Source organism: Patella vulgata, chromosome 5, assembly GCF_932274485.2.
Source record: "Patella vulgata chromosome 5, xgPatVulg1.2, whole genome shotgun sequence".
Taxonomy (NCBI): Eukaryota; Metazoa; Mollusca; class Gastropoda; family Patellidae; genus Patella; species Patella vulgata.
In genome coordinates, this window is record NC_065883.2 from 38324762 (window position 1) to 38352154 (window position 27393).

The following is a 27393-nucleotide window of genomic DNA, read 5'->3' on the forward strand; positions in this document are numbered from 1 at the left end:
CAAAATGGTCGCCGTTCTTTCTCAAATAGTGTAAAAATGTGGTATATCAAGGTTGTGGACCCTATAGAGGTCACAATTTTTATCCGATTAACTTGAAATGTAAGTTTGTAACCCAAAGATCTCGGTTCCTTTCAATATTCGCGCATATCAGACCGTAACTTCCTGAATTATGGCCACTGATTGTACAAAAAATCGCTTTCTTTTTAGCTTGTTCTCTATCCATCTCTCGAAAATGTGGGCCTGTCCTGCCAGGCAGCCGCTGGTTGAATATTTTATGGACCTCAGTCAGATGAACGTAAAAAAAAAATCAACAGGGGAGTGTCAAATGGTTTTAAATGATCATTTGAACAATTATGTATTTCATTAAGTCAGCATTCTTCATTTCTTTGCCTGTAATACTGGCAATCATGGAATGAAAAGGTTCAGATTTCCATGTCACAATTTTGCAGGTTGAAAATAACGAATTTTGACAATTGTTGATAAAAAAATAAAAAAAAATATTCACTGAACCAGTTTTATTTATAATATTACAGCAGGTATTGGTGCATGGATTGAAAGTAATGTAATATTTGAAATTTCAAAATTTTAATTATAAATCGAATTTATATTAAAGCATTCGGAAAGTGCCCAATACTGAAAAGTGACCCATAAGATTAGAATTTTAATTGTTTGATTTCAGATGCTAAAAGATTAATAGGCAGAAGATTTGATGATGGTCATGTTCAATCTGATATGAAGCATTGGCCATTTAAAGTTATCAACGAAGGTACCAAACCAAAAATATCAGTCTCGTATAAAGGGGAGGAAAAGACCTTCGCAGCAGAAGAAATATCATCCATGGTTCTAACTAAAATGAGGGAAACGGCAGAACAATATTTAGGAAAGGTGTGTCAAGAATTTACATCAGGGCTTAATTACATCTTCAATAGAAGGCTTGATCTCGCTTTAACTAAGTACATCTTATCAAGGCCTTCACTAATACCCTGCATATTTCGGCACTAATTTCGATTGGGTACAAGTCCATCTTGTGAGCCTATCAGATTCATTGATCGTCATGAATGCCAATCTCCCGCTTTCAAGCTAAAATGTCTGTGATAATCGATTTGCAAAGTTCAATGTCGTTTGATGTCAAGTTTTCCGTGGAGGTTACAGGTGGCTATTTCACAACCTCCGATTGGACTCTACTTCTCATCTGTCTGTAGATAACGTAGCTCCAAGTTTGGGAATTGTGAAGTAATCTAGTAAGTCAGATGTTGTAAAACTCGCAGCCATTGCTTCCAGAACTGGGCAGAGCTAAGGCCATTTTCGTTTTGTGTGTCTGTGTCGCCTACAGGCCACAATTCTTAAGTGATCACCGTCGCCTACAGGCCACAATTCTTAAGTGATCATCTTGAAACTTTACATACAGTAAACCTCGCAGAAGTCCGATCTTTGCTGAACTCGGATAAAATCCTGCACGATTTTTATGTCATGTGGACGTAATTGTCCTCGCCCCTGTCCGTCCATCCATCCGTCCACAATTGTTTCTAAACACTCTTCAGGTCACATTTTTTATCTGATTTCAATGAAACTTGAAATATAGGTTTATCACCCTAAGATCTCGGTTCCTTTCCATTTGGCATGTATCGGACTGTAACTTCATGGATTATGGCCCCTGATTGTACGAAAAAATTGCGTTTTTAGCTTGTGAATGCTGTAGAGGTCACAAATTTTATCCAATTTGGTTTAAACTTGAAATGTATATTTATAACCCACAGATCTCGGTTCCTTTGGCGTTCCTGAATTATGGCCCCTGATTAACGCTGTAGAGGTCACAATTTTTATCCGATTTGGTTTAAACTTGAAATGTATGTTTATAACCCACAGGTCTCGGTTCCTTTCGCGTTCCTGAATTATGGCGCAGGTTGTACAAAAAATTGAGTTTGTCGTCGCCCCTGTATTATAAATGGTTAATTACCGAAAAAAGGAAAAATATGCGACAACTCTTGTTGACTGCCCAGACGATATAGCTGCTGTGGGCGTATGTTTCGGGTCCACAAGCTAAAAAGCGATTTTCATGTGGACGTATATTGTCATCGTCCCTGTCCGGACGTCCGTCCACAATTGTTTGTGAACAGTCTACACTGTAAAACTTGTATCGTTTAATAAGGGGTTTTTAGTGCTAAAAACTATGCATAAAGTTTAGCAAATACATCAAAAATCGGTAAATCATGCCCGAGGTATTTATACATTTGGTGAATATAAAAAAAAGAGCACATCCATAGATGCTCGCTTTACCGTGGTTGTAGTATTGTTATCCATTCAAAATAGTTATTCCGCCATTGACAAATACATCAAAAATCGGTAAATCACGTCCTAGGTAATTATACTTTGGTTCCTTTCGATAATCGCGCATATCAGACAGTAACTTCCTGAATTATGACCCCTGATTGTACGAAAAATCGTGTTTTTAGCTTGTGGACCCTATAGAGGTCACAATGTTTATCCGATTTTAAAGAAACTTGAAATGTAAGTTTATAACCCAAAGATAGGGTGACCCACCATAAATAAATATCTCCATATATCTCCATATATCTCGACAATTACGCCACAATATTTATATATATGCCAAGCCTCAAATCAGTTTCACACAATTATAGTCACTAAATAAACGATCATGTTGTACTTAATAAGCTATGACCATTAATCATCTATAAATAATAGACTGAAAACTGGTTCCAAGTGTCGTCCATAACATCCAGACACTTTTGAGTAAAAGATAGGTTACGTGCCCTTGTTTTGAAATTAGTCTCGCTTAACCAGTCTATTGACCATTCTACGTCTGATTGACAGGTCGTGATAATCAAGACTACTTTTTTACGAAACATAACAGAAAGCTAGAACAAGAAATTGAATTTAGAAATAAGCACGTTAGGTAGCTCAACAATCGTTTTAAGAAGCTTGTAAAAGTAAAATGAAACTACTGCTAGTATCATGTTCCTGTCTAACCCGAGTGATTCAGAGATATTATTTGTACTAAACCAAAAGATGCCGCTCTTAACGGTACAGTTAATGATAAAGCGATTTAAAAAATGAAACGAACGTAATTTCTAAATCTGCTGTAATAACCAAGAAGCTTAATTTCACTGCTATTCAAAATCGTCAACAATAAATTTTTTACGGCTGTAATAGTTGATAGATTTGTAGAGAATTGCACGTGCCATGGTTATTTATAGTATCATACTGTCAGAAAGTTGGTCTCGGCACGGCGAATGTGGACTTTATTTCTGTAGAGCACATGGGCCACCCTACCAAAGATCTCGGTTCCTTTCAATATTTGCGCATATCGAATTGTAATTTCCTGAATTATGGCCCTTGATTGTAGGACAAATCACTTTCTTTTTAGCTTGTTCTCTATCCATCTCTCAAATGTGGGTGTATCCTGCCTGGCAGCCGCTGGTTCATACAATCAGGGGCCATAATTCAGGAACTTACGGTCCGATGTGCGCGAATATGGAAAGAGACCAAGATCTTTGGGTTATAAACTTACATTTCAAGTTTCATCAAAATCCGAAGAAAATTGTGACCTCTAGTGAGTCCACAACCTTGATCTATACTAATATTTGGGACTGTTGTCTGTCCGTGGGGTTGGCGGCTACACTAGGTCTGCTCCGAGTCTGAAATTTGGGGTATAGGGGACGCTCAGACCGGCGTTAGTCTACCACTTCCTGTTTTGGGGTTATGACCCCCGAGCGAAGCCGGGCAGTTCGGGGTTGGCGGCTACACTAGGTCTGCCCCGAGTCTGAAATTTGGGGTATGGGGGTAGCTCTGACCGGGGAGTAACATAGGCCAGGTGGCGTTAGTCTACCACTTCCGGTTTCGGGGTTATGACCCCCGAGCGAAGCCGGGCATTCTGCTAGTATATCATATTTTTACGCTATTTGAGTACGAGGGCGGCCATTTTGTCTGTCAGTTTTGTTCCAATTTTTATGAAATTCGAACTCGACCATCCTTAGGGCGTAACAGTGATATATTCAAACGTTTTAAATCGCATAAAAATTATGAACGCTATAGGGTCCACAAGCTAAAAACGGGATTTTTTGTGTACTTGGGGGTGCATTTTAATTTATCTAGTTCTAATACTTCATAATGCTATAAGCTGGTGTCAAGCAGATGAAAACAAGCGTCAATGGTGTGGAAACTGGCTACTTGAACTTCCAAACTGTGTGAGTAATTGTAGCCTACGCCAGAGCGAAATGTAAACAGTGCAATTGGTTTCAAGAAAATCGGACTAAAATTGCCAGACAAAATTCTCTAGAGGTCATATTGGTTTTTCCGATTTTAAGAACCGTTTAATATATCTCCATGAACGTTGAATTCGAATTTCGGGAAAATTAAAATGAAACTGCCCACCAAAAGGGCTGCTCTTTGTACGCAAATTGTGTAAAAGTATGTAATACAAGGGTTGTGGGCCCTCTAGAGGTCACAATTTTTATACGATTTTGATGAAACTTTAAATGTATGTTCATAACCCAAAGATCTCAGTTCCTTTCGATATTCGTGCATATCTTCCTGGATTAGGGCTCCTGATTGTAGCTCATTCTGACCATTTCTTACAAAATTTGTGTATCTTGCATGGCAACCACTTAACTAATTTTGTTAAAATTTGAAATGTAAGTTTATAACCCAAAGATCTTGGTTCCTTTCAATATTGGCGCATATCGGACCGTAACTTCCTGAATTATGGCCCCTGATTGTACGAAAAATCACATTTTTTAGCTTGTGGATCCTATGAAGGTCAAAATTTTATTCTGATTTAAAAAAAACGTTTGAATATATCACCGTTACACCTTAATGACGGTTATGTTTGAATTTGTGAAAATCGGACCAAAATGGTGCCCCTCGTATGGAAACAGTGTAAAAATATGGTATATCAAGGTTGTGGACCCTCTCGAGCTAACAAGTATGTAATGTGGGCGTATCTTGCATGGCAACCGTTTGTTAAATATTTAATTATACCTGATTTTTTTTTTCAGAAAGTTTCTGATGCTGTTGTAACTGTACCTGCTTACTTCAACGATTCTCAAAGACAGGCAACTAAAGATGCTGGTACTATTGCTGGTCTAAATGTTTTACGTATTATTAATGAACCAACAGCGGCTGCCATTGCCTATGGTCTAGACAAAAAGGTATGTTGAAGCTTATATACAATTGAATGAGGGGTTTTTTTTTTTTTGGTTTTTTTTAGAAAAATGACCGCAACACTAAAAACCAAAATCGCCAATTTTGACTTTATCATACATTAAATTCAACTTTAAAATCTACTAGGAGTTCATCGATCTTCACTGGTTTGAGGGACCACCATTCTACCGAGTTCTACGTTTCATGAAACCCCTTGTGCATCGCTGAGATCCCAGGTTAGATGTCCTCCAGCTACTAGCTTCCAGCTCCAGCTACTTCTGACTATTCGTACGAGGGTTGTTGTCGTTTTCCTCCGCTAAATAATTAAAAATTCACAAACTTTGACATGTTCATGTGGACGTATATTGTCGTCGCCCCTGTCCGTCTGTCCACAATTGTTTGTGAACAGTCTACAGGTCACAATCTCAATGAAACTTGAAATCTAGGTTTATCACCCTAAGATCTCGGTTCCTTTCGATATTGGCATGTATCGGACTGTAACTTTATGGATTATGGCCCCTGATTGTACGAAAATCGCGTTTTTAGCTTGTGAACCCTATAGAGGTCATAATTTTTATCCGATTTTAGTATATCACTGTTACTCCCCAAGGATGGCCGAGTTCGAGTTGTTGTCGTTTTCCTCCGCTAAATAATTAAAAATTCACAAACTTTGACATGTTCACATAACCTCACTTGTGTATCTCCATTCCTTCTTATTTTATTATACGCCCACATTTTCATGTGGACGTATATTGTCGTCGCCCCTGTCCGTCCGTCCACAATTGTTTGTGAACAGTCTACAGGTCACAATTTTCAATGAAACTTGAAATATAGGTTTATCACCCTAAGATCTCGGTTCCTTTCGATATTGGCATGTATCGGACTGTAACTTTATGGATTATGGCCCCTGATTGTACGAAAAATCGCGTTTTGAGCTTGTGAACCCTATAGAGGTCATAATTTTTATCTGATTTAAAAAAAACATTTTAGTATATCACCGGTACACCCCAAGGATGGCCGAGTTCGAATTTTTCGTGAAAATCGGACAAGAATTGCTGGACAAAATGCCAGCCGTTTGTACGCGAATAATGTAAAATTATGGTATATCAAGTTTGTGGACCCTGCAGAGGTCACAATTTTAATCCAATTTTGAAATGCATGTTTATAAACAAAGATCTTGGGTCCTTTTGCTATTTGCGCATATCGGATCGTAATTTTCTGAATTATAGTCCTTGATTGTACGCAAAATTGTGTTTTTAGCTTGTGGTCCCCCTAGAGCTTACAATTTTTATTCGATTTAAAAAAATCGTTTGAATATATCATTAGACTGTAATCATGGCTGAATTATGGCCCTTAATTGTACGAAAAATCATGGTTTTTTTTAACTTGTGGTCCCTCTAAAGCTCACAATTTTTATCCAATTTAAAAAAAAAAAACGTTTGAATATATCACCGTTACATGGTTAAGTTCGATTTTCCTGAAAATCAGACCAAAACTGACAGACAAAATGGTCACACCTCGTACACAAATAGTGTAAATATATGGTATATCATTTCTTGCAAAATGTGGGCATATCCTACCTGGCAGCCGCTGTTTTTTTGTTTTTTTTTGCCTGTAGTAATAAAGTCGTATCTGGGTCATCTTCTCCGTTTGAGATTAATATTCACATCTTAATTAGCCTTTGATAAAAATCCTAAAAATTCTGATTGGGAATCGCTTTCCATAGCGAAGAAATTAAGAGTGAGTGCAGGGATATTACATTCGACGAAGACTGGCTGCCATTTTGGTACACCTTACATTTCGTATATCTTACGCTTCAAATCTCGGAAAAATCACTATCTGGAACATTGAGATTAATATTCACATGTAAATATCCTTTGATAAAATTCCTTGAAATTCTGAATCAGAATCACTTTCCGCAGCGAAGAAATTATTAGTTGAACGAGCGTGAGAATATTTAATTTGCGTCCAAAATGTCGCCCTATGACACACATTTTCTCACGAGTTCACGACTGTATAACTCTTTAAACCATTGATGTGACGTATAAGTTTTATGATTACAATCATTAGTTCAAACTATACACTTGTTGGATAACTACTTTTGGAAAGCCAATCGTCTTTTTTTTATTATTTTTATAACTTTATTGATCAATGAAACGGTACATCAAAGAGGCCGGCAGCAGTCGTTGAGAACGTATGCTGGTGAAATTCAGTACCAATAGCTAATTAGGTTGACGCCTGGCGAAGTAGGACCGAATGAGTTAAACATTCTCTGCACATAAACACTCAACCAACCAACTAATGTTAGTTAATTTAGTTGGACTAAACAAATGTGCTAAATTATCTTTGGGCATGTACCCTCCAGGCATTTTATTTGCTATGTCTGGTCCCTTATTGCCCACATTTTAATCTTTGTTGCTTGTTAAGCAAAAATTTATTTTACGAATATTGCACTTACACCATTCTGTATCTTTCAGGTTGGAGGTGAACGTAATGTACTTATTTTTGATTTGGGAGGTGGTACGTTTGATGTATCTATTCTTACAATTGAAGATGGTATATTTGAAGTAAAGTCTACAGCTGGTGATACTCATTTAGGAGGTGAAGATTTTGACAATAGAATGGTGAACCACCATGTACAAGAATTCAAACGTAAACATAAAAAAGACATTAGTGAAAACAAGAGAGCTGTTAGAAGGTTGAGAACCGCATGTGAACGAGCAAAGAGAACCTTATCATCTAGTGCACAGGCAAACGTAGAAATAGATTCTTTGTTTGAAGGAATAGATTTCTACACAACAATTACTAGAGCTCGGTTTGAAGACTTAAATGCTGATCTTTTTAGAGGTACTTTAGAACCAGTTGAAAAAGCCCTCAGAGATTCTAAACTTGAGAAAGCGCAAGTTCATGATATTGTCTTAGTTGGTGGTTCAACCCGTATTCCCAAAATCCAAAAACTTCTTCAAGATTTCTTTAATGGTAAAGAACTGTGTAAAAGTATCAACCCAGATGAAGCTGTAGCTTATGGTGCAGGTATGTATTTTTTTTACACCCACATTTTTATGTGGACGTATATTATCGTCTCGCTTGCCACAATTTGTGGACACTCTACAGGTCACAATTTTGACAAAACTTGAAATATACCGGTTTATCTCCCATAGATCTTGGTTCCTTTTCAAATCGGCATGTATCGAATCTTAACTTTATGGATTGTACAAAAAAATCATGTTTGTAGCTTGTGGACCTTCTAGGTCATAATTTTCATCCGATTTGAAAAAGTGTTTAACCCTTGTCGGTGCACGTGGGGTCTCCGTGGACCCCATGCACATGTTTTATAGTGTTGTGTAATAACTACTGGTCATTACTTTCTGAAATTTAGTGACTTTGTCTCCTATACATTTTTACACGTAGCGAGGAGTTCTGTATTCATCTGCTTCCCACATGCAGAGTTCTGTTACATGCAAATCAGGCCCAACGCTTGAAGATAACAACTCAACCTAGGGATTTTGCTAATGTGTTTGCTGCCTGATACCATATTGCGTATGCCAGAGTATTCTCTCTTTTAGCATATGCATGTTACAAATACCAAAAATTAAATGAATTCAAGATATTCAATGGTTTTTGTATCAAGCGTGAATTGCCATTTTAACCTCTTTATCACATAGTACACAAAGTAGCAATTTTGTGAGAATTATTAAATTTTTTCCAAATGTCACTAAAATGTTTTTGTAAAATAATTTAGTTGTTTTTCAGTTGTCAAATATGAAGGCAAATAAAAACTAAACCGCTGCCTTTTAATTCAAATATATCTGTACGTAAAAACTTTGAATTATAACTGGGGTCCATATGGACCCCTGATACCTGCTATGTGATTCTCATAACGTGAACCCACAAGGGTTAAATATATCAATGTTGACCCTAATGATAGAATTTGAATTTAATATTTGGTTATTTGGAACAATCCATTGACATGCATGGTTTTTAAGGCCATCGTTCGCACTTCATTTGGTGAATTTTAACAATAAAATTGTTTTTGAGGTTTTATGATTATCTGCGAGTAACACTATCGAGGAACACATACCAGTCATTTTTTTTTCACAAAATTCCTTATTTCTACAAAATTTGGTTCTGAATGATCCACCCTTTTTTATTTTGCCCTAACTCTGCTAAACTATTGATATAAATCTAAAAACAATAGACATTTCATACGTGAAATACTCCGCTTCCGACCAGTAAACTATCGCCATGTTGGATACTGTTAGAAAGCTTGGGATTTCCCCTATTGAAAGGAAATGACGTTTTTTGGGGGTGTCTTGAAACCTTTCCTCTGTATTGAGATAAAAATAGCAAGCAAGAACAAGTTTTGCATACCTAATGAGGTTATTTCGAGAATACGTTATTTGATTGGTCGGTCACAGGTCAATGGTGAAGTGTCCAATCAGAAGCAGACAATCCTCTAGGTCAGGTCAATAGGCATGCGCACTAAGCTCGTGTCCCATATCAATCCTGGTTGCTATATTACTGAACCATACGTCATTGTTTATCAATATTTTTGAAGATTTTCAAATATAATGCCTTTGAAATTGTTTAGATGACTAAATAAGTATGACAGACACTCATAATAAACAAAATAAAGATGAATATTCGTCTGCTAGACATAGTAGTGGTATGGTTGCAATACCATTACCAGGTAGGCCTACTGTCGGTGATTATATAGTTATGGTTGTTTTGAATAACATCTATTCCTATGTCAAAGTTTGGTTGTAAATTTACACACAAGAAATAAAATAAGAAAATACTGTATATTGATAAGAAATACATTAGAAAATATATATATTAAGTCAGTTTATTAATATTAGATAAATGGATTGAACAGATCGGTGTAAGTTGTTCTAGTGTTCACTGAAATACTTCAACTTCAGTTGTTGATTTCTCAAAACAGTTTTTTTTCTAGAGTTACCAATTGTAGTCATGCTATATCTCTGAAAGTTATCGTCAGATTTTCTTGAAACTTGGAATATAACTTCCTTTATAATAACTTTGTGCAATAGGAGAATTTTATTGAAATCTGCAAAATAGTTCCTGATATACTGTTGCCATAGCAACTGTGACATGTGAAATAATTTTGAAGTTAACATTAAAATGTGTATAACTTGCTTTCTAATTATTATTTTGTAATGAAACTTGCCTATTGCACAAAGGAACATGTCAGTAACCTCACTGCTTAATTTTAAAACATTCTGTTGAATAGTTTCTGGATGACTAAAATTATACGCAGAAATCCAAGATGGCCACCGTTTCCATAGCAACAGGTACCCCTAGGAAAATTTTTTGGCCGTTTTTGTAATACTCAATGGATGTGTTCTTAGATGTGTAAGAATGATGACTTTACCTCAATTATTAAAAGTAGAAAATTTCAGTTTTTTTAGCCCCACAAAACGTTTTTTTCCCAAAAATCAATATCTTGCATCCGCAGTTTATCGCCTCTTCCATACGTGCTAGGTATTAGTATTCTACGCATCCTGGCTAAAAATTTAATTTTTTAAAACACAGGAACAGTGCTTGCGAAGTTAGCCTATTTTGGGGCGTGTCTGGCAGTGGTCATTCATGACTCCTGTGGTGGCACTGAACAACTCCAAAGCTGTTTTTAGGTGGTACAGATTTGAGCTAATCTAGCCTAGCTTTGGTCTAAATATTAGACAACTCTTGTCGGGGTCATGGCATTTAGGGCGTGGAATACCACACCCACCACCAGAAACCCGGCAGACTTATATTCTGATGATACCAGATATACATACATTGATACAAGGGCTGAAACGATACGCTAAGCCACGATACGATACTCTGTTTTTTAACCACCTTAGGATGCGAATGCATCACGATCCACGTCTTCTTTTCTGTAAAATTGGATTGGGTTCTAATTAAACTTAATAAAAAAACTCAAATTTGTTAATTAACTTTATTATTCATTTTGTAGATACACATAATAAATAAACAAAAATATAACCATTGTCTTTGGCGCTTAAAACCAGCATTGGCTAGTATAGTGGTAACTGGGTGAATGTCAATTTATATAGATAAAACAACAAGTATGTCTGGTCATTCTTATGCTAGATAATACGCAGTTTGATTAATTGTATACAAAAATAACAACTAAACATTGTAGAACTGCATTTCAGTTCCTCAAATCCTGAAAATTAGTTCACATTTCTAGTTTCACTAAAACTGTACTAGTAACCGTTAAGTAAATTGGTAATCCAACAATGAAACATTTTTATACGCCCACATTTTCATGTGGACGTATTATGCCGTCGCCCCTGTCTGTCTGTCCGTCCACAATTTGTTTGTGGACACTCTACAGGTCACAATTCTTATCCGATTTTAACGAAACTTGAAATATAGGTTTATCTCTAAAAGATCTTGGCTGCTTTCGATATTGGCATGTATCGGATCGATACTTAATGGATTATGGCCCCTGTTTGTACGAAAAATCACGTTTTTGGCTTGTGGACCCTATAGAGGTCGCAATTTTCGTCCGATTTCGTTGAATCTTGAAATGTAAGTTTATAACCCAAAGATCTCGTTTTCTTTCGATACTCGCACATATCGGACCGTAACTTCCTGAAATATGGCCCCTGATTGTACGAAAAATCGCATTTTTAGCTTTTGGACCCTGTAGAGGTCATAATTTTTATCTGATTTAAAAAAACGTATTATTATATCACCGTTACACCGTAAGGATGACTGAGTTCGAATTTCGTGAAAATCGGCCTAAAATTGACAGACAAAATGGCTGCCGTTTGTTCTCTAATAGCCTAAAAATATGGTATTCTCAAATAGCGTAAAAATATGGTATATCAAGGTTGTGGATCCTATATAGGTCACAATTTTTATCCGATTTTGTTGAAACTTGAAAGGTAAGTTTATAACCCAAAGATCTCGGTTCCTTCGATATTCGCGCATATCGGACCGTAACTTCCTGAATTATGGCCCCTGATTGTATGAAAAATCGCCTTTTTAGATTGTGGATCTGTATGAAAATGTCTATTAAATGCCCCTAATTACCTACAAAAGAATAAATATGCGACAACCGTTGTCGACAGCTCGGATGATTTTGTTGCCTAGCAACCTATCTTTTCACTTTATTGTACCTTGTGAACGCTCTAAACGCCCAAAGTTATCATCTGATCTTGATGAAATTTATATGCATTATTTAAATTGGTGAAAAGATGCCTATTGGATTTCGGCAATTTCCAGTAATTACTTCTAGAGTTATGGCCCTTGTTTCACCTTCCACAGGCTCAAAACCTGTTTTTATACGCCCACATTTTCATGTGGACGTATTATGCCGTCGCCCCTGTCCGTCCGGACGTCTGTCCACAATTTGTTTGTGGACACTCTACAGGTCACAATTCTTATCCGATTTTAACGAAACTTGAAATATAGGTATATCTCCAAAAGATCTCGGCTGCTTTCGATATTGGCATGTATCGGATCGAAACTTCATGGATTATGGCCCCTGTTTGTACGAAAATCAGGCTCAAAACCTGTTTTTATACGCCCACATTTTCATGTGGACGTATTATGCCGTCGCCCCTGTCCGTCCGGACGTCTGTCCACAATTTGTTTGTGGACACTCTACAGGTCACAATTCTTATCCGATTTTAACGAAACTTGAAATATAGGTATATCTCCAAAAGATCTCGGCTGCTTTCGATATTGGCATGTATCGGATCGAAACTTCATGGATTATGGCCCCTGTTTGTACGAAAATCACGTTTTTGGCTTGTGGACCCTATAGAGGTCACAATTTTTATCCGATTTTGTTGAATCTTGAAATGTAAGTTTATAACCCAAAGATCTCGGTTCCTTTCGATATTCGCGCATATCGGACCATAACTTCCTGAATTATGGCCCCTGATTGTACGAAAAATCGCCGCGTTTTTAGCTTGTGGACCCTATAGAGGTCATGATTTTTATCCGATTTAAAAAACTGTATTATTATATCACCGTTACACCATAAGGACGACTGAGTTCGAATTTTGTGTAAATCGGCCCAAAATTGACAGACAAAATGGCAGCCGTTCGTTCTCAAATAGCGTAAAAATGTGGTATATCAAGGTTGTGGACCCTATAGAGGTCACAATTTTTATCCGATTTTGTTGAAACTTGAAATGTAAGTTTATAACCCAAAGATCTTGGTTCCTTTCGATATTTGGGGATATCGGACCGTAACTTCCTGAATTATGGCCCCTGATTGTACGAAAAATCGCGTTTTTAGCTTGTGGACCCTATAGAGGTCATCATTTTTATCCGATTTTAAAAAACGTATTATTATATCATCTTTACACCCCAAGGACGACCAAGTTCGAATTTCGTGAAAATCGGACCAAAAATGACAGACAAAATGGCCGCCCTTCGTTCTCAAATAGCGTAAAAATATGGTATATCAAGGTTGTGGACCCTATAGAGGTCACAATTTTTATCCGATTTTGTTGAAACTTGAAATGTAAGTTTATAACACAAAGATCTCAGTTCCTTTCGATATTTGCGCATATCAAATTGTAATTTCCTGAATTATGGCCCTTGATTGTAAGAAAAATCACTTTCTTGTTAGCTTGTTCTCTATCCATCTCTCGAAAATGTGGTCGTATCCTGCCTGGCAGCTGCTGGTTTGTTCAATTAGGTGCCATAATCCAGGAAGTTATGGTCCGATATGCACCAATATCGCAAGGAATCAAGATCTTTGGGTTATAAACACGCATGTTCTAACTGATGGAGAATGATGAAACATGGTATAGTCTCACTACCAGGTACTTGATTGTGAACATTTTATGGTTAGACTAATAAAGATAATCAATTTGATCAATCAATACTTTCCAAAAAGATAAATGTGCAATTAATTAAAGTGTCATCTGTTTATCTTGGGATTTGAACAGGGGACATCAGCCGCACCATTAGCTTGTTCTGGTCCACCTCTTGCAAAATGTTAGCGTATCTTGCATGTCAACTTCTTGTTTAACTAATGACTAGGTGTACATCTTTTAAGTTATTTAGTAGGAAGTTCAACCCCATTTCATTTAATACATATATTTTTTTTTTCCCCAGCTGTTCAAGCTGCCATTTTATCGGGTGATAAATCGGAGGAAGTACAAGATCTTCTATTGTTAGATGTTGCGCCTCTTTCCTTGGGTATTGAAACTGCTGGAGGTGTAATGACAGCATTGATTAAACGTAATACAACTATTCCTACAAAACAGACCCAGACTTTCACTACATATTCAGACAATCAACCTGGTGTACTAATCCAAGTGTATGAAGGTGAACGAGCAATGACCAAAGACAACAATTTACTTGGTAAATTTGAACTCAGTGGTATCCCACCAGCACCAAGAGGTGTGCCCCAAATTGAAGTAACGTTTGATATTGATGCCAATGGTATTCTGAATGTATCAGCTGTTGATAAGAGTACTGGTAAAGAGAACAAAATCACCATTACCAATGATAAAGGTAAGGTTAACCAGTGTGTGAAAAAAAAGAAAAAATCTTAATTGAATGTAACTAGAGTTGTAATGATGAAGTATCCAATGAACACGTTCGCAGTGCTTGTGAAGTCCGCCCTGGACTAAAGATGCTAGATATTTGGATGTCTGAACAATTCTATTATCAAGATACCACCATTGATTGTTGGCAGAATTAACCCTGCTATATTTCAGTTTTGGCATTCAAATAAACGTAGGTTTTTTTTTTTTCTCCCAACTTTCAAAAAAAGCAGGGGACCATTAAAATGTGTCTGTGTGTCATTCAAACTTGTGTAGGCGTTTATTAAGGGGAATGCCTTGATGGAGTTTGAAGATGAGAATTTTCTGCTTAGGGTAAGCAGAGATAAGCAATTTGATTAGTTCATGCTTTGGGACAATATAACTTTAGTTCTAATAAGTGAGATGAAATTTGGAGTATAGTTTCATTACATCAATACGTGGATGTCATTAGCAACCGGCAAATTTCCGGCTACTTTTCGCTTATCAGCAATTTAATTTTTGTACGCCCACATTTTCATGTGGACGTATTATGCCGTCGCCCCTGTACGTCCGGACATCCGACTGTCTGTCCGCCCGTCCTTCCACAATTGTTAGTGGACTCTCTACAGGTCATAATTCTTATCCGATTTTGACGAAACTTGAAATATAGGTTTATCCCCAAAAGATCTCGACTGCTTTCGATATTGGCATGTATCGGATCGAAACTTCATGGATTATGGCCCCTGATTGTAAGAAAAATCATGTTTTTAGCCTGTGGACCCTATAGAGGTCACAATTTTTATCCGATCTTGTTGAAACTTTAAATGTAAATTTATAACCCAAAGATCTCGGTTCCTTTTGATATTCGCGCATATCGGGCCGTAACTTCCTGAATTATGGCCCCTGATTGTACGAAAAATCACGTTTTTAGCTTGTGGACCCTATAGAAGTCATATTTATTATCCGATTTAAAAAAAGGTATTATATCACACTTACACCTGAAGGACGGTTGAGAACGAATTTCTTGAAAATCGGCCCAAAACTGACAGACAAAATGACCGCCCTTCGTTTTCAAATAGCGTAAAAATATGGTATATCAAGGTTGTGGACCCTATAGAGGTCACAATTTTTATCCGATTTTGTTGAAACTTCAAATGTAAGTTTATAACCCAAAGATCTCGGTTCCTTTCGATATTTGCGCATATCGGATCGTAACTTCCTGAATTATGGCCCCTGATTGTACGAAAATTCGCGTTTTTAGCTTGTGGACCCTATAGAGGTCATAATTTTTATCCCATTTAAATAACCGTACCATTATATCACCGTTACACCCTAAGGACAGCTGAGTTCAGAAAATTGACAGACAAAATGGCCGCCGTTCGTTCTCAAATAGCGTAAAAATATGGTATTTCAAGGTTGTGGATCCTAGAGGTCACAATTTTTATCCGATTTTGTTGAAACTTCAAATGTAAGTTTATAACCCAAAGATCTCGGTTCCTTTCTATATTCGCGCATATCGGATCGTAACTTCCTGAATTATGGCCCCTGATTGTACGAAAAATCGCGTTTTTAGCTTAAGGACCCTATAGAGGTCATAATTTTTATCCGATTTAAAAAAAGGTATTATATCACACTTTCACCCGAAGGATGGTTGAGTTCGAATTTCGTGAAAATCGGCCCAAAACTGACAGACAAAATGGCCGCCCTTCGTTTTCAAATAGCGTAAAGATATGGTATATCAAGGTTGTGAACCCTATAGAGGTCACAATTTTTATCCGATTTTGTTGAAACTTCAAATGTAAGTTTATAACCCAAAGATCTCGGTTCCTTTCGATATTCGCGCATATCGGATAGTAACTTCCTGAATTATGGCCCCTGATTGTACGAAAATTCGCGTTTTTAGCTTAAGGACCCTATAGAGGTCATAATTTTTATCCGATTTAAAAAAAGGTATTATATCACACTTACACCCGAAGGATGGTTGAGTTCGAATTTCGTGAAAATCGGCCCAAAACTGACAGACAAAATGGCCGCCCTTCGTTTTCAAATAGCGTAAAGATATGGTATATCAAGGTTGTGGACCCTATAGAGGTCACAATTTTTATCCGATTTTGTTGAAACTTCAAATGTAAGTTTATAACCCAAAGATCTCGGTTCCTTTCGATATTCGCGCATATCGGATAGTAACTTCCTGAATTATGGCCCCTGATTGTACGAAAATTCGCGTTTTTAGCTTGTGGACCCTATAGAGGTCATAATTTTTATCCCATTTAAATAACCGTACCATTATATCACCGTTACACCCTAAGGACGGTTGAGTTCGAATTTCGTGAAAATCGGCCCAAAATTGACAGACAAAATGGCCGCCGTTCGTTCTCAAATAGCGTAAAAATATGGTATGTCAAGGTTGTGGACCCAATAGAGGTTACAATTTTTATCTGATTTTGTTGAAACTTGAAATGTAAGTTTATAACCGAAAGTACAGCTAATTAATATGCACATATGTCACCATTTCTTTACTATATAGAATTTTGCAGTGAAAATGCTTACTTAAGGGTTCCTCATGCTGATCTCTTTGAAAAAAAACATTATTTTTTCTCTCTGAACATTCCAATTGCTACTTTTGGTTACCATGGCAACAAAATTGCGTTTTTGTTAATACAGCTGTGCAGTGCATGGGTAATCTGGTAAAACCATACTGATTCATTTTTAGAAGTACTTTGACTAAGGATATAAACGGTTAACCGGTCACGGTTCAGTTGCACTGTTAAACCGGTTAAAAAAATTACTAATCGATATTCGTTTTCATATGATACCCGACCTTTAAACCGAGGAATGATAGCCACAACATTGTTTTCTTGACCACATAAATATTTTAAATAGCACTTAGTCATTTGTAATAAGTCTCGGGAAGTTGATGTCTTTAAATTCCCGCTCAAAGTTTTGACATTTGTGTATGTTATTAGCACTCACTGCCAAGCATTAAATAGCCTCAACTGATTGTCAAATTAATTGTTTTACAGTATTAACCTCATCACTCCACAAAGTCTCAAAATGAAACAAGTATGATGTGATGAAATAATATTAAAATTGAGAGGATATAATTGTAAAATTGTTTATATTATCACTTGAGTGCTTGATGCTGTGGGATCAAAGTTGACATACGGGTCATTGGTACCACACATACAGCATGGCTTGTGATAGCAACAGGTGTAGTAAATTCTTTGGAATTAGCTGATGTTGAATAATCAAACCTATTTTATATTTAAAAATCCAAAGGTATACTTTCAAATATTGATTTCATAACTAATCTTATGAAGTATTAGTGAAGCTTTTTTTTTTTTTTTTTTTTTTTTTTTTAAATAAAAATCAACATTTCAATTCAACTGGTCTATACTCATTACATGACCTGTCAGCAGGCACAAGATGGAGAAATGAAACATCAAGAATGAATGAATGAATGGACTTTGTACTGACTGTTAACTTAAAATCTGTAATACTAATAATTTAAAAATATATTATTAAGTAAATAAAATAAAACAAAGTACGAACAATCCAAACCATTAGACAAAATTCGAAGTCCTAAAAAAACGGTATAGGCAAAATGGTGTAATACGGCAAAATAGTGTAATGTCTTATTTTGGTGCAACAAATATTTTGATAGAAAATTTTTATGGGTTAACCGGTTACAGTTGGGTTTTAACGACTAGTTAACCGGTTCAAGAATTTTTGAACCGTTACATCCTTAACTTTGACCATGTTTGAATTAACCTTAACATTTAAACATATAAATATTTAAATATATAATTTATCAGATTTTAGTAAAACATAACTTGATAAATAATAGTAACATTAAGTTAACTGTGTATCAGTTAAACTATTTACAAATCTATCTACATTTTGTATGCTCACACACATTCATCAATACAAATTTTAATGTAAAAAAAATCACATTTCCATTACTTTTTATATAGAAATTGAAAAACGCGCGCTATTGTCGGCTAAGATTTATTAAAATCGTAATCATTTGAATGATATGTCAAATCGCGTGACGTCAGAGCGTTTTTTTCCCGCGAGCGTCTCCTGTAAACAAACGGTAATTTTGCTAACATTTCGATAATTTTTTTTAGCCTAAATCTTTGCAGATATTGAGATTGATATTAAACTATTACAATTCAATTGCTAGTAATGCATTTACATAAAATAGTAATTCAGAATCGTAGATTGAAGTGGGCTATATTTCAGCCGGTGGCTGTCCGATTTCACGCTAAAGTCACGTGACCTGAAACCCCTATTTATAGATGTTATATCTGCAGGAGTCCATCCAGAAATTCTGTATAGCGTCTGTCGGAACGTCAAATTCCGGGGAACTTCTTACTGACGTCATGGGACACCCCACTCCATTTACGGGAATTCTGCTAATGTTCGATTTGATATGCTAGCTTTATTTTCGTATAAGAAAGTTTAAATCAAGGCGAACAAGGTTTGAATTCTTTGACGCAACGGAAAAATATTTTAAAGTTTTCTAAGAAGTATTTAGCGATGAAAATAGTAATTTTATTCAACCACAAGGTCATTATTAAAAAATACGAAACTACCGCTAAACATTGATATCAAAATATTTATTGTTTGTGTTTTGAAACATCCCCGGAAAAGACCCCGAACTTGGATTACAACGATGAATAAATAAATATTTTGACGGCGTTTTTTATTTCTTTGATAACCGGAACGTCACAGACTTTTTTCAAAAGCCGTTAAAAGTATTAAAACCTATCCACATACCTTTTTTCTCTCAAGGAAACCTCATTTTGTTTGCGGTGGTTACAAAAAACGTAACTTATGATTTTCATAGGCCCATTGTATTTGTGGGGAAAACCATATTTTTTTTCTTTTTCTTAGACAACAAAATGGCGGCATATGGCACACCTAATATCATTAGAAAGATAAATGAACGATCTTTCACTATGTCGATCTTTCACTATGTCGGGGGTGATTTGGTGGCATTTCGAAATAGCAGACATTTTTTGTAAGTTGAACGCTTCAATTCACATCTTTTGAGGCGATTTTTCAATATAGCATCCCCGACCGATTGAAAGTTCGTTTTATTGTTTTGATGCTGTTAAAATCAATAAAATCGGAGCATGTTAAGTGCGCCCGCTGAGCACTTGAAAATGGTATACAACGGGCAATTTTGTCAAATAAATTGCGTAGTTTTGCATTATGACGTCATTTCTACATGAGAAGAAAAATCCATTCCAAGTTCCTAAGACTCATATTCGCCGTAAATTAGGTCAAAATGCAACACAATGGGTTTTTTTTATGAAGAAAGCGTTATGTTACATGAATAAAGGACTTGCCTGAAAATAAATAACGATAGTTAATTCCATTTTATTCACGCCCTTTGCAGGGCCGAATGTGTTTACATCACGTGACTCAAATTCGCGCCCTTTTATAACCACGTGACAGGCTATAAAATTGAATGGAAATTTCCTCCCAGCTACCACACGTCTATACTTTTAACACAAAACATTTTTCAAGAATTGGAAATTCCGCAACATTGACGAATATTTCAATGCTCTGAAATAATAAATTCGCTGTTAACTGAATAATTCAAGCCCAATTTTAAACCATTTACTATGCACATGAATGGAAATAAAACCGTAAAATTTAAGTGAGAGTGCGGACACTTAGTGTATAGCTTAAATATATCAGTACCTTGACTAAGGTTGATAATGAACCTTTTCTGTTGAGGGTAAACAAAGCATTAAGCAATTTGATTGGTTGAGACTTTGGAATACAATAACTCTCCTAATCGAGGTAGAATGCTCAAAATTGGTGTAGGCTTTCATTAGGTGAATGCCTTGGGAGTTATGATACAGTGCGCACGTGCTAACCATTCAGCCATCCAACCCCCCACAAGGCCGAATGGTATCATAAGATCTGTCTTTCAGTCAACTGGGGTGGTTTCGATTCCCGGGTTGTAGGTGACGAGGAGTAGGGTCGTCTGTCCAACCTCGTGGGTTTTCTCCGGTTTCCTCCCACTGATAAAGAAACCCTACGTGCAAGCGTATTATTGAAATAAAATTGAACCGTATGTTAGTCCTGAAATGACCTAGTTTGTGTGAGTGGAGTTAAAACTCTCTCTCTCCCTCTCACTCACAGGGGTGGACTGCAGTTATTAACAAAATTACAATTTTGTCTTGTGGGTGCCCCATGGGCCTTTCGAAGAAAGCAGGAGATTATTAAAATGAGTTTGTCTGTCCGTCACACTTTTTGGGACACAATAACTCTAATTGAGCTAGAATGTTCAAACTTGGTGTAGGTGTTTGTTAGGTCAATGATTTGATCGAATTAGATGAGCATTTTCTGCTCAGGGTAAGCAGAGATAAGCAATTTGATTGGTTGATGCTTTGGGGCACGATAACTTTAGTTCTAATTGAGAGTGATGAAACTTGGTGTATTGTTTCATTACATCAATACCTTGACTAAGTTCGATAATGGGCATTTTCTGCTCAGGGCAAACAGAGTGATAAGCAATTTGATTGGTCGAGACTTTGGAACACAATAACTCTCATTCTAATTGAGGTAGAATGTTCACACTTGGTGTAGGTGTCTATTAGGTGAATGCCTTGATGGAGTTCGAAGATAAGAATTTTCTGCTTAGGGTAAGCAGAGATAAGCAGTTTGATTGATGGATGCCTTGGGACACAATAACTTTAGTTCTAATTAAAGGACAATATTGGTGCCAGTCATTATCACATATGTGGTAGAGCTGGTTAAACACATTTCAAATATAATTTTAACAGAGATCATTGCTACGATAGCTGAGTAATACAGGTTTTCTGAATCGGAAGTGACGAACGCCAAAGGAAAACACGAGTCATACGTCTATATAACTGACTGATGTGACGAGTGATAACAGATACACGCCGAATTTCTGCTCACTAACAATTCCTTCCAAGACCAAAAGTTATATGGGACTGTAAGAGGATACCTGACAATTCAATAAAGTAATTGAATGTTATTAGATAAGAGAACACGAGAAAAATAGAAATAGTCCGTACATTCCCTTGTTTATATTCATTCTGTACCTTATAAAAACATGGTAATGCACTGACTTTTTCTGTTTGGAACACAATAACTCTCCTAATTAAGGTAGAATTTCAAACTTGGCGTACATGTTTATTAGGTGAATGGTTAAACTTGATGTAGATGTTCATTAGGTGAATGATTAACATTTCGACCTGATGCTAAGCAGAGCTAATCAATTTCATTTGTGGATGGTTTGGGACAAGATAATCTTGATTCTATCTGATAGATTGATGAAACTTAGTGTATGGTTTGATTGCTCGATACTTTTGAAAAAAATAAATGTGCGATTAATTAATGTGTCATCTAATTATTTTGGGATTTCGGCGGGGGACATCAGCCTCACTGTTGGCTTGTTTAGTTTTCATATATATATACACCAAATCTGCCATATTTTTATCCGATTTCAATGAAACTGGAAATATAGGCTTATCACCTACGATTTCAGTTCCTTTCAATATTGGCATGTATCCGACTGTAACTTCATGGATTATGGCCCCTCATTGTACAAAAAATCACGTATTTAGCTTGTGAACACTGTAGACGTCACAATTTTTTATCCGATTTGGTTTAAACTTGAAATGTATGTTTATAACCCACAGATCTCGATTCCTTTCGATATTTGTGCATATTGGACCATAACTTCCTGAAATATGGCCCCTGATTGTATGAAAATCGCGTTTTTAGCTTGTGGACCCAAAAGTGGTCACAATTTTTATCCGATTTAAAAAAACGTTTGAATATATCACCATTGCACCCCTCAGATGGTTGAGTTTCGATTTTTGTAAAAATCGGACCAAAAGTGACAGACAAAATGGCCGCCCCTCGTTCACAAATGTCAAAATATTGTATATCAGGGTTTTGGACCCTCTGGAGGTCACAATTTTCATCTGACTTGGATGAAAATTGAAATGCATGTTTATAACCCAAATATCTTAATTTCTTTCGAATTCGTACGTTTCGAATCGTAACCTCTTAAATTATGGTCCCTGATTATACGAAAATTGCATGTTTAGCTTGTGGTCCCGCTAGAGGTCACAATTATTATCCGATTTAAAAAAAAAAAAGTTTGAATAGATATCCATTTTCTTTCAATATTTGCGCATATTGGACCATAACTTCCTGAATTGTGGCCCCTGATTGTATGAAAATGGTGTTTTTAGCTTGTGAACACTATAGAGGTCACAATTTTTATCTGATTTAAAAAAACGTTTGAATATATCACCGTTGCACCCCAAGAATGGCTGAGTTTCGAATTTCGTAAAAATCGGACTGAAAGTGATGGACAAAATGGCCGCCCCTCGGTCACAAATAATGTCAAAATATTGTGTATCAGGGTTGTGGACCCTCTGGAGGTCACAATTTTCGTCTGATTTGGATGAAACTTGAAATACATGTTTATAACCCAAATATCTTGGTTCCTTTCGAATCTTGTACATTTCGAATCGTAACCTTCTGAATTATGGCCCCTGATTGTACGATAATTGTGTGTTTAGCTTATTACCCGATTTAAAAAAAAAAAAAAATGTTTGAATATATCTATTACACAGTACTGTTTGAGTTTGAATTTCATGAAAATCGGACCAAAACTGCCGGACAAAATGGCCGCCCCTCGTACGCAAATAGTGTAAACATCTGGTAAATCAATGTTGTGGACCCTCTATATATTACCATTACACACAAAGTTCTTGGTTCCTTTGATAATTCAAAAGCCCAGTATAGGGGTAGGACGTTAAACCCCATTTCATTTCATTTTGATAATCGCGGATACCCAAACTTAACTTCCTGATAATTCAAAAAATTGCTTTTTGTCCCCCGCCTTTCGAAGAAAGCAGGGGACTATTAAAATGGGTTCGTCCGTCTGTCTGTCTGTCTGTCCGTCTGTCTGTCCGTCACACTTTTTGGGACACAATAACTTTCTTCCTAATTGAGCTAGAATGTTCAAACTTGGTGTATGTGTTTATTAGGTCAATGCCTTGATGGAGTTCGAAGATGAGCATTTTCCGCTTAGGGTAAGCGGAGATAAGCAATTTGATTGGTTGATGCTTTGGGACACGATAACTCTCTTCCTAATTGGGCTAGAATGTTCAAACTTGGTGTATGTGTTGATTAGGTCAATGCCTTGATGGAGTTCGAAGATGAGCATTTTCCGCTTAGGGTAAGCAGAGATAAGCAATTTGATTGGTTGATGCTTTGGGACACGATAACTTTTAATTGAGCTAGAATGTTCAAACTTGGTGTATGTGTTTATTAGGTCAATGCCTTGATGGAGTTCGAAGATGAGCATTTTCCGCTTAGGGTAAGCAGAGATAAGCAATTTGATTGGTTGATACTTTGGGGCACGATAACTCTCTTCCTAATTGAGCTAGAATGTTCAAACGTGGTGTATGTGTTGATTAGGTCAATGCCTTGATGGAGTTCGAAGATGAGCATTTTCCGCTTAGGGTAAGCAGAGATAAGCAATTTGATTGGTTGATACTTTGGGGCACGATAACTCTCTTCCTAATTGAGCTAGAATGTTCAAACTTGGTGTATGTGTTGATTAGGTCAATGTCTTGATGGAGTTCGAAGATGAGCATTTTCCGCTTAGGGTAAGCAGAGATAAGCAATTTGATTGGTTGATGCTTTGGGACACGATAACTTTAGTTCTAATTAAGTGAGATTGATGAAACTTGGTGTATAGTTTCATTACAGTAATACCTTGACTAAGTTTGATAATGAGCATTTTCTGCTCAGGGTAAGCAGAGCGATACGCAATTTGATTGGTCGAGACTTTGGAAAACAATAACTCTCCTACTTTGATTGTCCCCCGCCTTTCGAAGAAAGCAGGGAACTATTAAAATGGGTTCGTCCGTCTGTCTGTTTGTCTGTCCGTCCGTTCCGCTTATGGTAAGCAGAAAAAACAAATTGAAAAAGAAACTATTATAAATTAATTAAATATGTAGTATGCAATAATGAATTGACATTTAATGACAGAAAGAAAACAGTGAACTTTGCACAACTTGCAGCAAGATGGAAAATAGACCCGTTGATACAACCAAACTCTAGATCTGTAGGCATAGAGCATGTTTTCCCCTTAATATGCTATAATTATTCCATCAAAAACATTGTATGCTTAGACTATAAGTAAAGATATACTGTTTGATTGTTCAATACTTTGTAAAAGATTTGTGATAAATTTATATGTGTCCTCTAATTATTTTCCTATTTCGGCGGGGGACATCAGCCTCACTGTTGGCTTGTTTAGCTTGCGGATTCTCTTGAGGTCACAATTTTTTTCTGATTTTAAAAAAAAAATTTAAATACATCACCATTCCACTATAATGAAGGTTTAATTCGAATTTCGGGAAAATCGAAATGAAACTGCCCGACAAAATGGCCTCTCTTTGTACGCGAAGTGTGTAATACAAAGGTTATGGACCCTGTAGAGGTCACAATTTATATCCCAAAGATCTGTTCCTTTTGATATTTGCACATTTCAGGCCACAAGTTTCTGGATTATTGCCCCTGATTGTACAAAAAAAATTGTTTGGTTTTAGCTTGTTCTCTATCCATCTCTTGCAAAATGTGGGCGTATCCTGCCTGGCAGCCGCTGGTTATTGGAAATAATTACCCTATAAATTGTGGGTATGTACTAATAAAGGATTAATTTAATGTTCTGTGATTTTTTTTTTTTTTTTTAAAGGTCGTCTTAGCAAAGAAGAAATTGAGAAAATGGTTAATGATGCTGAAAAATACAAGTCTGAAGATGAAAACCAAAGGAATAGAATATCTGCTAAGAACAGTCTAGAAAGTTATGCTTTTAATATGAAGACAACTGTAGAAGATGAGAAAATGAAAGATAAGATTAGTGAAGATGACAAGAAAGCTATTGTTGATAAATGTAATGAAGTAATAGCATGGATGGACGCCAACCAATTGGCTGAAAAAGATGAGTATGAGCACAAGCAAAAGGAAGTTGAAGGTGTATGCAACCCAATCATTACCAAATTATACCAAGGTGCAGGTGGTGGTGCTCCTGGAGGAATGCCCGGCGGTATGCCAGATTTTGGTGGGACTGGAGCCGGGGCAGCTGGAGCAGGAGGTACTGGAGGATCTGGACCTACTATTGAAGAAGTTGATTGAATAACATTTCTAGTTTAAATCAAATTATGTCAAGTGCTTTCAACATTTCATCATTATCCCATAATGTATCATTCAGTTCAAACAAAATCTCCGTAAGACACTTTTTTTTTGTGATAATGAAGCAAAGTTTGTTTTGCAATCAATGTTATCTTTTGGGTATTCTATAAACTGGAATTAAACTTTTCAACATTCAGTGTTTAATTATTGGATTAAATGCTGTGAAAGCAATAAGAAAAACAACTAGGGTTTCAGTAGATGAAAAGCTATATCACTAGCCATGCATGGGTTACTATCGAACCTGCTTTGGTTATTGTCAAAGGATATAAATGTCAGGCCAGGAGAGAGGAACAATATTTGAATTAAATAATATTTTTGACATTTTAGGCCGTAGGGCTGATTTCTCACGACTGAAAGTGGGGGGGGAGGAGGGAGTAGAAATGGGTACCAAAAAGCAAAAACTAGCTCATTTAGTAACCACACGAAACTTTTTGCAAAATGTTCAGCATATTCACATTCTACATGAATTAAGAAGGACCACTACAGTATATTTATACGTCCACATGAAAATGTGGACGTATATTGTCGTCGCCCCTATCCGTCCGTCCACAATTGTTGGTGAACACTAGAGGTAACAATTATCCGATTTCAACAAAACTTGAAAAATAGGTTTATCACCCTAAGATCTCGGTTCCTTTCGATATTGGCATGTATCGGACTGTAACTGCATGGATTATGGCCCTTGATTGTACGATAAATCACGTGTTTAGCTTGTGAACACTGTAGATGTCACAATTTTTATCCGATTTGGTTTAAACTCTAAATATGATTATAACCCAAAGATATCAGTTCCTTTCGATATTCGCGCATATCGGACAATAACTTCCTGAATTATGGTCCCTGATTGTATGAAAAATCACTTTTTTAGCTTGTGGACCCTATAGATGTCATAATTTTTATCCGATTTAAAAAAAACAAAACATTTTAGTATATCGCTGTTACACCCTAAGGATGTTCGAATTTCGTGAAAATCGGACCAAAACTGACAAAATGGCCGCCCATCGTTCTCAAATATGGTATATCAAGGTTGTGGACCCTCTAGAGGTCACAATTTTAATCCGATGTTGATAAACCTTGAAATGCATGTTTATAACCCAAAGATCTTGGTTCCTTTCGATATTCGCGCATATTGGATCGTAACTTCCTGAATTATGGCCCTTGATTGTACAAAAAGTCGCGTTTTTAGGATGTGATCCCTTTAGATGTCACAATTTTTATCCAACTTAAAAAAACGTTTGAATATATCATGGTTACACCCTTATGATGGTTGACTCCGAATTTCGGACAAATTGGCTGCCCCTCGTACGCAAATATTGTAAATATATGATATATCGAGGTTTTGGACCCTCTAGAGAGAGAGAGAGGACACAATTTTGATGAAACTAGAAATACATGTTTATAATCGAAAGATCTTGGTTCCTTTCAATATTCATGCATATCG

At 36.5% G+C, this 27393-nt stretch overlaps 1 protein-coding gene across 1 annotated transcript in view; it reads left to right on the forward strand.

The window, feature by feature from the left end:
- Positions 1 to 26088, forward strand: part of LOC126820658 (heat shock cognate 71 kDa protein) — a 42298-nt gene extending 16210 nt beyond the window's left edge. Inside the window, exons 3-7 of the mRNA XM_050548766.2 lie at positions 680 to 885; positions 5016 to 5168; positions 7638 to 8193; positions 14269 to 14670; positions 25456 to 26088. Coding sequence (XP_050404723.1) covers positions 680 to 885; positions 5016 to 5168; positions 7638 to 8193; positions 14269 to 14670; positions 25456 to 25895 — 1757 coding nt within the window. The 3' untranslated portion in view covers positions 25896 to 26088. The remainder of the gene's footprint in view (positions 1 to 679; positions 886 to 5015; positions 5169 to 7637; positions 8194 to 14268; positions 14671 to 25455) is intronic.
- The last annotated feature ends 1305 nt before the right edge of the window (positions 26089 to 27393 follow it).